Source organism: Acartia tonsa, chromosome 3 (assembly GCF_053477335.1).
Source record: "Acartia tonsa isolate MP-2025a chromosome 3, ASM5347733v1, whole genome shotgun sequence".
Lineage (NCBI taxonomy): Eukaryota > Metazoa > Arthropoda > Copepoda > Calanoida > Acartiidae > Acartia > Acartia tonsa.
This window is the reverse complement of record NC_137262.1, coordinates 48,646,402-48,660,059: the sequence shown is the minus strand read 5'-3', so window position 1 is coordinate 48,660,059 and position 13,658 is coordinate 48,646,402. Positions and strand designations below refer to the sequence as shown.

At 32.0% G+C, this 13,658-nt stretch overlaps 1 protein-coding gene across 2 annotated transcripts; it reads right to left on the bottom strand.

The window, feature by feature from the left end:
* Positions 1 to 3,675: 3,675 nt before the first annotated feature.
* Positions 3,676 to 10,004, bottom strand: LOC145315286 (uncharacterized). 2 transcript variants are annotated; one of them, XM_080155308.1, is made up of 9 exons: positions 9,920 to 10,004; positions 9,376 to 9,433; positions 8,361 to 8,465; positions 7,364 to 7,553; positions 6,219 to 6,422; positions 5,469 to 5,694; positions 5,074 to 5,218; positions 4,391 to 4,626; positions 3,676 to 4,038 (listed from the first exon to the last, which is right to left on the bottom strand). In XM_080155308.1, exons 1-9 carry the CDS (start codon positions 9,957 to 9,959, stop codon positions 3,962 to 3,964), a joined length of 1,281 nt encoding a protein of 426 aa, XP_080011434.1. In that variant the 5' UTR covers positions 9,960 to 10,004; the 3' UTR covers positions 3,676 to 3,961. The 2 variants fall into 2 exon arrangements, with proteins under 2 accessions (XP_080011434.1, XP_080011435.1); XM_080155309.1 differs by lacking the exons at positions 8,361 to 8,465; positions 9,376 to 9,433; positions 9,920 to 10,004 and adding an exon at positions 7,831 to 7,876.
* Positions 10,005 to 13,658: the final 3,654 nt, after the last annotated feature.

Genomic DNA, 13,658 nt, shown 5'->3' with positions numbered 1-13,658 from the left:
AAGCAGTCTGAAGCACCTAAGATCGAAACCTCTTCGGGTATTTAAAAAATATTTTTATCTGTATAGAGAGAGAAAGAGAAAGAAAGATATTGTTGTGTGGAGGGGGGGGGGTAATTTTTTTCCAGAACGATTTCTCTTGGGTGGGTGGTGTTACCCTCTTCCAAAATAGTTAGAAACCTTCCCAACCTATGATAAGCTTCCCTGTAAAGGAGAACCATATGGGTTCAGGGGTTAGCGAGATCCTTTGTCACAAACAAACAGACATACAAATAAACATTCTGTTACTTTGTTATATGGATGATAGCTTTAATAGTTTATTATACATGCGGGCAATAGAACTGGAATTCTTGATAAGTTACTTGGGGGGTTTTGAACCGGCGACCTATAAGCTTTGAGGGATACTTAATGTTATAGGAGGAAAGAGAGAGAGAGAGAAAGAAATTCGTAGGTTGCGTAATTTTCAATCATCAGCGACCGTTTAAACGGATATAAAAATCAAAAATTTATAAAGTAACAGGATATTTGTCTGTGTGTTTGTATGTTTTGAGGGTAGGGCGAGTAATATAATAGTTATTTAAAGCATAGTATTATTAACTATTATTATATAACACTGGCTTTAATCTGAAATGATTGTGCATTTTTATATTCATAGAAAACTGGATATAATAAGATGTTAAATATATTTTTCAGTCTGTTATGTTAAATAAAAATTTTTTTTAAATTAATGTCCCCACCTGGAGTCGATCTTGGATAACCACGACCTTAGCCTTTCAACGTACCCCTATGCCACAAAAGCCGCATTAATATCAAACAAAAATTGATCATGTTTTTACAACCCAAAACAAAATTAATAATGGGGATTAATCAACCCTTCTTTTTCTTCCATTGTTCTTTCCTTGAACTTTCCTTGAATATTAATATTTTTCTTCCATTGTCTTTTACCCTACTATTAATCTTTTTCTTCCATTTTCCAATCCCCGACTATTAATCTCTGAATATTAAGGGGATAGAAATTGAAATTATTATAATAGCTAACACTATTACGCCGATATTAAATTACACCAAATTTTTGTTAAAAATATTGTTATAAGAGCTAAAAAAACGTTCCGCCGACATTTAAATACTCTTTTGTTTTAATTTAAATTAATCTAATAATTTTTACAAAGACGACATTATAAAAAAATCACGGAGGTTTCGTGAATTTCATTTTGGGAGGTGGGGGGAGACATAAGGAGGAAATAGGGAAGGAAGAACATATGAAGTGGGATGGATTTATAATAATAGTATAGTTTTTTTTTACAAAAACTTAATTTTGATGTAAATTGTTAAAAGAATATCGTTTTTAGGATTATTATACAGCATGACCCTCAAAAAAGTATTTTTAAGCATCTGCAGCCCTTATTTCTCAATTAATTATTAAAAAATGCATATGTCCTTGTTCTCTATAGTATTCCACGTAAGTAGATATAAAAATATTTTTTTTACCTCCATTAACACCGGAGATTTTTAGTGCTAAAGTTTTGAAAAAGTGACTGAGGAAAAAGTAACTTTTAACATGAAACGACTTTTTTAGCAAAATTAAGCTAGAAATCCTTTTATTTTTGTTACTAGCAGAAACTTTATACAAAAATGAAATAAAAAATTTAGTTTTTGAGTAAAAAGCATTTTTTTACACATATTTTTTGAGTCTTTTTAGTTTAATGATATTTTGAAAAACTTACTTATTAGGCAAAATTGTTTAAGATTAAAAAACCAAATAAATCTCTATGAATATTGCAGGAAAATTGTTTTTGTTTCACAATCCTAACTTTAATAACAAAAAAGTTATAAAGAAAATAAAAATAAACATAATGATTTTTTAGTCTAAAAAGCTTAATTTACCCCCTATTAAATAATTGAGATGTCAGAAAAGTAGGCGGAGCAACTGTCATAATTAATCCTTTTCTATAAATAAGGGTTAATAAATAACCTAAAATTTGCAAATAATCAATTCATTCAGTAGTATTTTTTGCCATTAAAAATTTATATTTTTTGGTGGAATAAAAAAGAAATATTTAATTAACTTGTTTTTCTTTGTGTCTCATTATTCAGTTGCCAGAAAAACATAATATAACCATCCAAAAAATAAGAGAAACAAAAAAAAATACTTTTTCTCAGTCACTTTTTCAAAACTTTAGCTCTAAAAATCTCCGGTGTTAATGGAGGTAAAAAAAATATTTTTATATCTACTTACGTGGAATACTATGGAGAACAAGGACATATGCATTTTTTAATAATTCATTGAGAAATAAGGGCTGCAGATGCTTAAAAATACTTTTTTGAGGGTCATGCTGTATGTGTATGTACATTAAATATAATGTTTTAAATAGTTTTAATTAATATTAGGTCAGTTTGAGCTTAATTTATACGAAACATTGCTAAATTTTAAATCTTTTATATGGGAAATTTTGTCCATGTACTTTTCGACCGAAACCACGAAATTCAAAAGTTGGGAGGTTTCGTGAGAAAAAACTTCGAGGTTTCGTGAATCATACTATTTTTACTACCTTATCTATTTTTACTTCCAATCTTTGAAGTTGCATATAGCTTATGTATAGAATGTGTGACTTCTTATCTGGCTAACCCAGGTTCGAATCCCGTCCGAGAGGGCCACCGATTTTGTAAATGTTAAAAATTGGAAGATTTCATTAAATAAAAGTTGTCGCAAATATAGGTATTAAATAACATAATTATTTCATATAAAATTGTTCTTAAAATGGTTCAAATTGTCAAAATGGACTCTCTTGTAAAGATTATTTTAGAGTTGCTACGCTTTCTAAACTATAGCAGGAATAAAGTTTCAAAAAGGTTGAGGATGACATAATCCATAAAAGCGAAGCACTGAAACGGTATGACAGACAAACATTAACCCGTGTAGAGTGTCAAAACTGAATTTACAAAAGATAAATATACAAGTTTTGACAAAATTATATGTAAATTTGTTGCAAAACTTCTTAAATACAGAATGCTGTTTAAGGACATTTGCTTCGCTTTATATTGTACCTTATTGTAATAGGAATCAGTACACCAAAAATCAGACCAATCGGATGATTATATCACATAAAAAATTGTTAAAAAAGTATAAATTTAACTTGTTTAAACTGGACTTACGGACAATCTGGTAACGATTATATAGTTGCTACGCTTCCTAAATCGAACCTAACTACTACAGGAATCACCATGCAAAGTTTGAAATCGATAGGACAGTTCTAACACGCCTAAATTAACAAAAATGTATCCGTTACGTACGAACCGACCCTAATTATAGAAGAGCTTCGCTTTTAAAAATACATAATTAACGGACCCTGAATGTAGATAAATGTAGACAACTGTTAATTTTTCAAGGATTTAAATTTTCCTTAAGCGGCGCAGCTACAATACCTAAACATTATTCCTGAAGAAATACAGTTGACTGTAAAAGACAAGTAACAGTACAGAGCGAGATAAATCAAGAGACAAAAACTTTGACACTAAAATCCATTAACATGAATTGAGACAAGTTAATCCTTTAGTTTTATCGGATAGGATAATTAAAGTTATAGAGTAGCTGTTCTATATTAACATAAATCGAAGAAATAATATTCAAAATACTTTATTTGAAGAGTAGCTGTTCTACATTAACATAAATCGAAGAAATAATATTCAAAATACTTTATTTCAAGCCAAATCTATATAAGACACCAAACTCATCACAGGATAAATAATACAAAGAATTTTCAAAAAGCAGCTTCACAATAAATTTCAATATACTCAAAATCAAATCGAAAATAATTCAATTGCCAAAATCAATCACAAATAAAAAGATAATTTTTAACAGTATTAAATTAACAATACATGAAATAATTTAAGGAACATAATATATGAAAAAATAAAATATATATATAAGAGAACTAAATAATTTAGGTGTGGTAAATAGAACTGTTCATGGTTTAACATGCCAGAATTTGGCCAGATTGATGTTCTGGTTATTCTCAGGTTTCAGGGCATGAAGCAGATCACCTAAACAGAACAAAATTTGAAAAATAGCCTCAATCCTTCCCTGGCCAGTATCAAATACACAAAAACATCTTGTTTAAAAGCAAAATACTCAGTCAACTTTAAAATTGAAGCAGCTTTTAGTGCCTGTAAAAAATGACGTCAATCAATACAAATTTCAGTCCAGTATGACGTCATTTTTATAAGCATTATTAAAGCTGCCACAATTTAAAAAAAAAGATTTTTCCATTCAGACTGAGGCTACGACTATGTCATTAGTTTATTTCAATAAATTTAAGCAGATTCTCAGATAAATTAAAACACGATATATATTTCATTTGACATGCCTATTCTGACCTAAATAAACTTTTGTTACCTGAATTTTGAACGTTGTCAAGGTTGCCCTTCTTCTGAATGATGGTAAACTCCGCCATCCTATTCTCCATGATGATCCTCTCCTGCTCCAAGGCTCTGTTCTCTATCAGGACCCGCTTCAACCTCTGCTCCTCATCCATGGCATGGTTCCTCTGCAGTTGATCTAGCTGTTGCAGCTTCTCAATAAATGTCAGCTGCTCTGCGTCAAATCTGAAGTTCTGACCGTCCGTCAGATTCCTAAACATTGCACATTACTTTAACATAGGCTCCTCTTCAAGAGTAGAAACCAGCGTTGCGGAGCCGTTTGATTTTGGTGCGGCTCCGGGGTGTCGTCTTTGATGATGACGGCTCCGGCCTAAAATCAAGAAAAACTCGACATATTTTTTCCCCACGTCTATTATTGACTTTTAAGGGACATTTGCACATGACAAAACAGAGTTACCAAATTATAATTTTAAAAAATCTTTCTTTTTTATCTAGTCCGGAGCCGGAGCCGTTTTTTGACGAAAATTACGGCTCCAGCTCCGGCAAAATATGGCGGCTCCACAACACTGGTAAAAACAGTCGAAATTTTTAAGATATTCCATTCGTGTTATGACTTCATGTGTTGATTTCTACGCTTTCATTCTAGGCAAAATTCCACCAAATAACAAACCAACCCTTCTTAAAACTAAAAGTTTTTACCTTGTCTGTCTATAGTCAACACCAGATATATATCTAGCAGGGTGTCGGTCCTTGTACAGGAGCGCAGTCTGCTGTTCTACATTTCTGAATGGACGGGTCGGAGACACCTCTTTGTAGGACATTGGGCTTAGAGAATCCGGAGAATCTAAAATTAAAAATTATTTGTTAGAATGAAATTTAATTTTGATGGAAAATACAAATCCCCTTTACTGACTTATTTTTATCATACAACTAGGAAAAAATTGTCCAAAGTATGACAAGCCATTTAAATAAACCGATAAATAGTTTGTTAAGTCTGGATGTTTCTCGGACGACCATAAAATTCATGTACAAAATAACATACAGATATACCTTAGTTACAGAGAAGCTGCATTGCCAAAATCTGATTAATTTACCTGGAGGCGTCATAGAACTTTGGCTTCCCTTCCATGGGACACAAGATGGCCGCTCCATCATCTGGAGACCATGTGACCTCTCCTGGCATCTTTGCTGCTGCTGATACTGTTCATTCCTTGCTTCATGGTAGAATTGTTGTCGCTGGTCGATAGCATCGTGGGTAACTGCTACACGCCCAGTATGTTGCAGATGCTCGTTGTACAGGTCTCTGTTGCTGTTCATGGCCTTAAAAATTAGAAAATATTCATTTAGAATTTCATAGCTTTACAGCCCACGCCCTAAGACCCGCTGCTTTCAAATGACTGATGCCGAACCCTATTATCAAACAAGTTGGATATTTTTAATTTGGACATTGAGACCTTAAAACCATTGATAAAGAGCTCCTTTAAAATATTAAGTTTCAGGCATTTTGAATTTTAAGACCAAAATATATTTGGAATGACAATGCCTAAAAAAACCTTTGAACTGTCCAATAGCCAATTAAATTAAGAATTTTTAGAAGATGATTAAGGTCCCTCAACAGATTATGACGTCATACGATAAAATAACTAACATGAGGCCAGCATAAATTTTACCATTGCATTGGTCAATTACAGCGTTTACTGGCCTGTCATTGGTTATTCTATCGTATGTCATAATCTGTTGGAAGGACAGGACTATAATATTCTCCTTCAGTAGCTTTAAAACCATTTTCCAACGCATCCCCCCCCCCCACAGTAAGGGTCGAAGTCGCTTTTAACAACCATTACCTGATAATAACGCAGCTTCTGGTCATTAGCCATAGGCCCCATGTAACCAGTCAGCTGAGTTGGTGCCCACTGCTGCTTGGCATTCATCAAAGATTGAGATGGAACATCTACAGTCCTATTGACAGGAATGGTTTGCTGGCTCCCAAATATTCTAAATTGTCCTTGAATATTGGTCTTGTTGCCAGTAGTCGGAGTTTCACCAGTCTAAAAATTATTGTTTATGAAATCTTTGTAGACGAACCAATCAATGATTACAACATTCATAAAAGCGAAACAAAATAAATTTGCAGCACAATTGCTTCAATACAACATCCAATTAGAGGAAATACTAACGATTTTAGGACTTTAATATACAGTATACGTTACTAAAAATGACCGGTTTTTAAAATGGTCTAGCCCCCCCTGTAATGAAGTTGTAACCCTATTTTTTGTGTGTGTGATCTTAATATACATGTATAATGGTGTTTGTATCAGCCATTTAGATCAAACAACATTTTCCGACATTTAGCAGGCTATGAAAGAAAATATTCAAAATGAAAAAATTTAGACCCTTATGTATTTTAAGTGAATTTTGGTTAAGCCGAAAAATCATAGATTTTTAGGTCTTGATACATACTTTTTGGGCTCAAATGAATTGTATGAGAGCTAGGAATTCGTCTGTGGAAGCAGAATTTTATGCTTAAGATAAAACTCGACACAAACCCTATGCTTAATTCAATTTAAATATGTGATTTTTCGGCTGACGTAAAATTTACATTAAATAAAGGGTTTTCATTTTGAATTTCTTCTTTTATAGCCTGCTGAATGTCGGAAAATGTTGTTTGATCTAATTGACCGCAACAAACACCATAATACATGTATATAAAGATCACACATACAAAAAAAATAGGGTTACAACTTCATTACAGGGGGAAGCTAGACCATTTTAAATACCGGTCATTTGTCGTAACGTATACTGTAAAAATGCTTCGCTTCCAACATTTTATCTTAATGTATTGGTTGCTCTGCTTGGCTATAAAGGTACAAAGTTCCACACGTAACAAATTTCAAGTTTATGTTATCCATTAATAGAAGTAAATAGAAAGCTTAACCTTTTATAAATAAATTTTGAAATTGATTATGTTTTAAAGAACACTATTATTTACCTTTAGATAGCTGTTATTATGAATCCTCGGGGTAGCAGCCCCCTTCATCATGGGCGGTGGCATCAGGACAGGTTTGTGTTGCCCTGCAGGGTCCTCTACATATCTGCTCTGCACAGCCGAGATGTTCCACTTAGAAATCTTGGTCTGGGGCGCACGCTTCTCCCTCAGGTGGGGTGGTATGGGGCAGTATCTAAATCATACAGAAAAAAATAAGATAAAATATACCTAATTACACCCCCCCGCGCCATTTGAAAAAGGGTAAGTCCTTGGTTTCTGTCACAGAAAAAAACGCCCTTTCCCTATTGCTATCAAGCAAAAAAAAATATTTAGGATCTTTGTGACTAATATAAAAATCGTGTAAAATACAATTTCAATTCTTTTGCTATCTTGACAAACATACAGACAATTCTTAATGTTAGTAGCTGCGCCTCTTATACATATATAACAGCAAAAAAAGACAAACTTACTGTTCAAACATTTTCAGTGAAATCTTTGACAATACTAAATTGGACGATTTTTAAAACTTACAATGGAAGATTTTTAATTCGAAATTAACTATGTAATTCTTAAATTAAAATAAAAAAAAAACATTTTAAGCTTATTTTTATAATAAATGACAAAGATGACAACATCCATATAAGCGAAGATTATCAAACAAAGCAAGAAAAACAAACGCTGACAAATGTAGTATAACAACGCATTTTCATCAAGATCTAAAATCCCGTGTAAATCAATCTATTTAAAAAATCAGCTTATACCAACAACGAATTTTAAAAAATCACAAAATCTAGACATGATATTCAGCTGTCGTTGGGGGGTGGGGGGCAATTATAAGGATTGGCGACCTTTATACCTGTCCCCAAATATTATTTTAGTATTATTTCGCTAGTTGGCTATACCTTTTTCCTGTCTAAAGTTGATTAATTACAGGTGGCTTTAAATGGACATACTAACTATTTGGACGCAATTATAGAGATGCTTTGCTTGATAAACTTACTTTTCAGTGTGGGCATTGTCGCCAGATTGACCACAGAAAGGGCAAGTATGCCTACGCAGAACCGGGCATAAGATTCTGCCACTTTTCTCTTTCAACACATGTCCACTGAAAATAAAATAAAAGTTTGTTTTACATGTAATATAAAAAGAATACTAATAAGAATAGAACATCAACTAATTGAAAATTGTTGTGTTAGAGGTCATTCGGGCCAAAATTACAATGAGATGGCATTAAAAAAAATTATTTACTTTCATCAAATAAGTAAAATTAGACATATATATTTCTCAATGTCTTTAGCCTATATAATTTCAAAAAGCTACGTTTATAACCTTTCTAATAAATATGAAATTTTAAATACGTAGAAAACTAATTACAGGCCGATCTCTAGCTATTAAGACTTTGTGTAAATTTTTATACAAATGTTGAATGCGCGAAAATATATTAAACACTATGCTAATGTCAAACTATCACAAATAACGCGCTAAATATTTTATCTAATATCAGACAAAAAAATTATTTTTGTAGCACATCTTATCTTAATGAAGGCCTATCTGTTTTACAAAATGCGCTGAAAAATGTCTACTGTTTAAGTTATTTGATTTGAACAATATTATATACACTAGGGGCCTCTAGTAGAACTTAAGTTTTTCTTCTTTTAAATAATACGCAATATTTGTATGTTGCGTTCTAGTCTTTACGTAAAAAAAAATTTACATTTTTTTGTGATTTATCTTACGGAGGGTTTAGTGGTACTCTCCCAAAATAATTTTAACCATCCTTGGACCTATGAGAAGTTACCCTGATACAACAAGAGAAAACGATCGGTTTAGCGGTTAGCGAGATCATTCAGTACAGACAGACATACAGACATACAAACATCCTGCTACTTTATTATGAGCATTGATTAATATTAAACATACGAAAACAATTGTACATTTAATTATTAAATACAAATTCTCACAAATCTATTTATTGAAGTTGGCTGTTATTAACACACAAAAAATAAATTGATTACCTGTAAAAAGACTTATCTTCACCGTTGTTTAGACACAGTGTGCAATACGTATAGCCACCTTAAAATAATGTTTTCATAATTGTTATTTAATATTTTTATTAATTAAACACATACCATCTTTATATGTAAGTCGTTCCATTAGATTCTGTACATTAAAATAGAAGTTATTTCATACATAATTGTTTACTTCCCAAATTAATGAAGAATTCAAAATTGCATTACTGTCAATGACGATGAAAAAAAAATATTATCTTTAGAGAAAATCGTAATTAGGATTAAGCTTTCCTTTAAAATGACCCTAAAAAAACAAGAACTTCCTAAAATAACCCATCCCCCCCCCCCCATCACCAATATGGATTAAGCGAGTTGTGAGATTATAATCTTCATCCGGACGGACATTAATTCGAAACAATTACACCAATAACCTAATTAGAACCAATACTATCTTGTACGTATTACATTTGATAAAAATGATAGATTTATGGCAGTTTATCAATATTATCTCAAAATGGTTTCGCCACTTTGCATATAATTACTTTAATACCTGAAACCAACTTAATCTCCGTGCTGACACCCGTCATCATGGAAAGCCAATTAATAACTTATCAATTAAATTGTCCGTGCTTTTTTACCCTCCCCATTTTTATCCTTGACCCATTTCACAAATCGCCAACTCATTTTTTTCTCGACATTGATTAATAAAATTTTTATTATTAATATTGAATAAAATAGGTTTAATTACAACATTTTATATTAAAATATTAGTTGCTTTTAATGGTATCAACAATTTAGTGTTGGCAACGCAAAGTTAAGACCGTGGGAACAGAGTCTTGGTGTCATTCTCACGATTTTGAAAGCTGCAATGAATATATTACTTTTAGATGATCAATCAGCAATTGGACTAATTAAAAGGCGTAATAATAATTTGATCATTTTATTTGTTAGAAAGCACTCATATTTTGTTGCGAAACAGCGTTTTTAAAAATGTTTTTTATATAGATACTTGATTTTTTTCAGGATTAAAATGCTTTGGGAAATTATTGTCAACTTTTTTTTTATACTTCGTCTGTAATAAATATTTTTTTGTTAGTTGGTTATTTTGTCTGATTGAATGTCTAGATTAAAATGATTCTATTGAAGCTGTAAGGGATTTTTGCGCTAATTTTTATTTCGAAAATTAATTAGTGATAATATTCGATAATTTTAGATGGTTTAATTTATTAATATCATGCTTATGATTTATATGAATCAAAATTTTAAACTCGTGTGCGATTTTATTCTAACTTAATTTGGCGTGATTAATTAATAAATTTTTCGTGGCAACGCCTCTTAAGGGGCGTTTCGTCGTATTTTAAAATGGCTTTTTTAAAGGTTAGATTATATTGGGTTGGGTGATTGCCCCAGGGTTAGGCAAATGGCCACGCAGGGTTAGAGCCCCCCTCAGGGGCTAGAAATAGAAGAAAAGCTACAGTGAAAAATACGAAGAATCGCCCCTTAAGGTGCGTTGCCACGAAACGGACTATACTTAATTTTATCTAATAAAAGTAACAAACAAAGTGTGTGTCTGTCTGTATTATGGGATCTTGCTATCGCTGAACCGATATGGTTCTCCTTTATAATGTAACTTCTCAGGTCCTGGAAAGATTTAATATAACTATTTTGGGAGGGTACACCACTATCCTACCAAGAAAAATCGCCCCTAGAATAAAATAACCCCCACAGTTTTTTTTAAATTTTTCTTTTATAACTAAAATTAAAAACGGAAGGTCGAATTCAACAAACCCACCTTCTCGAGAGCCCTAGTTTTTGCTTGTCAATAAAAATCTCGCAAAAATTCGATTAAGTTCTCCATTTTAAAAAAAGTGGGTTTTAGGCTATTCTGTTTTTAAATTGAGATCAAAATTTGACATCTAAAGGACCATTCTAACATGTCTATATCCTTATACTAAAGTAACAGGATGTCTGTGTGTTTGTGTGTTTGTCTGTATGTTTGTGTGTTTGTACCGAAGGATCTCGCTAACCGCTGAACCGATCAGGTTCTCCTTAACAGGGTAGCTTCTCATAAGTCCCGGGAAGGTTTATAACTATTTTGGGGGAGGGTACCACCACCCTCCCAAGAGAAATGACAAAAAAATCGAAATTTTTAAAAACTTATGGGAGACTTCAACGTCAAATAAAGAGGTATCGTACATAAAAAATTAACTTTAACAAACAAAAACATTTAAAGTGCCACTAGAGGCCTCTAGGGGCGTAGCCGCTAGTATATATATAATTGCTTAGAGTTACTAACGTAAACATAAAAAATATATAAATCAGCACAATTAAAGCCGTGGTGAAAAATTAAATTTCAATCTAATGTTGCTAAAGGACAGAAAGACGGACGGACGTTCGGTATTGTTGATATACATATATGCGCTACTAAAATTATTATGACTTTTCTTTCAAATACGTAATTTAGTTGCTAGCTGCGCTTTCTAAATTGAAAAAATAGAACAATTATAACACGCCTATATTACGAACTGAAGGTTTGACCCACTAATTTTATTAAAAGCTTCATTTTTAAAAATTATTATTATTTTTCCTAATTTCAACTTTAAGTATAAATATTTTTGATTGCTGCATTTCAAGCATCTTGACTTAAGTACAGCATTTAACATAGTATTTATGCAATTATGAGTTGGTTGTCTGATGGGGAAATGGACGCTTTACACCGCAATCATAGGGCTTAGGGCTGACAACCCTACCCCATATCCATAAAAAGACACTGTTATAGAAACACTGACAAATTGTCAGCGGCCAAGGCTCCCCCTGTGGAGTGAAAACGGCTATTTACTTTTACTGTTTATGCAATTAACAAGGATGACAACATCTATAAAAGCGAAGCTCTATTATCAAAATTGGGGACAAGCGAACAATAACTCTTGCAGTTTGTCAGAACTTAGTAAGCAGAGCATAAATTTGTAAAGTCTTAACAAAATTGTTATAAATTTGTTGTGAAATTGCATAAATATTAAATACGTGATACAGGAAAAGGAATACTTTCATTTCTTGGAGTTGATTATTATTATAGAGATGCTTCGCTTAAATATTGTACCTAGGAACCATTATTCTAAGAATTAGATGAGTACTGAGTAGGACAGTATATCATTAAAAAAATACTGTCAAAAAGTTAAAAATTAGCATATTTTTTAAATGGACGTACGGGCTTTTTATAGAGTTTCTAAATCGTACCTAACAGTTATAGAAATCATCGAGCAAACTTTGAAGTAAACACGACAATTCTAAAATGTCTTTTATTATCTAACCTCTTTGATCTTTACGGGGTAAAGGTTCCAAAAAGCTATGAATATGATGTTTGAAAATTGTCATAAGTGAAGCTCATATATAATTAAGGTAGGTATGTCCGTCCATATTCCGTAAAGGATAGCTCTTATCATTAATTTATAAATGTTACTAAAATGTCCTATCGAATTATAACTCAAGTAATAATTAAGTGTGGTTTAGAAAGTAGCTATTAGAGTCACCAGAAAGTTCGTACGTCCATTCTTATTCATCTAATTTTTGGAATAATGGTTCCTAGGACAATAAGGAAAAATCAAGTATTCTGTATTCACAATATTATATTCGACTAACAAATATATATTCTGATAATCAAGAATTATGACACTCTACATGAGTTAATGTTCGTTTGTCCTATAGACTGATTTCAGAGCTTTGCTTTTATGGATGTTTTCATACTTGTATTATAAGCCCAATATCATTTCTTAAAATAAGAAAGATTTTATGATTCTTAAATCTTTTAATTTATGACAAACAATGGTTTTAGGCTACTTTCCTTACGCTCTTTCCCCGCCCCCCCCCCCCTTAAATACTAGTGACGCTATCCCTAGTGTAGTAATTTAGTTAAAGTCTTCTTAGAATTAAAACAAGGATGACAACATACATAAAAGCGAAGCTCTGAAACGATATGACAGACGAACATTAACTCTTGTAGAGTATCAGAACTGAAATATGAATATATAAGTTTTGACAAAATTATACGTAAATTTGTTTCAAAACTTCTTAAATACAGAATTCTGTTTAAGGACATACTGACATTTTTAGGACATGATTATAGAGATGCTTCGCTCAAAATATTGTACCTTATTGTAATAGGAATCAGTAATCCAAAAATCGGATCAATCGGATAATTTTATCAAATAAAAAATTGTTAATAAAAAAGTTTAAAAATTAACACGATTAAAATGGACGTACGGACATTTTGGTAACGATTATAGAGTTGC

Bases quoted from the DNA above. Each gene is read 5' to 3' on its own strand.
- LOC145315286 (XM_080155308.1), bottom strand. From the start codon at position 9,959: ATGATGACGGGTGTCAGCACGGAGATTAAGTTGGTTTCAG. The intron at 8,466-9,375 runs GTAATCAATTTA...TTTTATTTTCAG, and splicing joins GAAGATAAGTCTTTTTACAG to TGGACATGTGTTGAAAGAGA. The intron at 6,423-7,363 runs GTAAATAATAGT...AATAATTTTTAG, and splicing joins ATAATAACAGCTATCTAAAG to ACTGGTGAAACTCCGACTAC.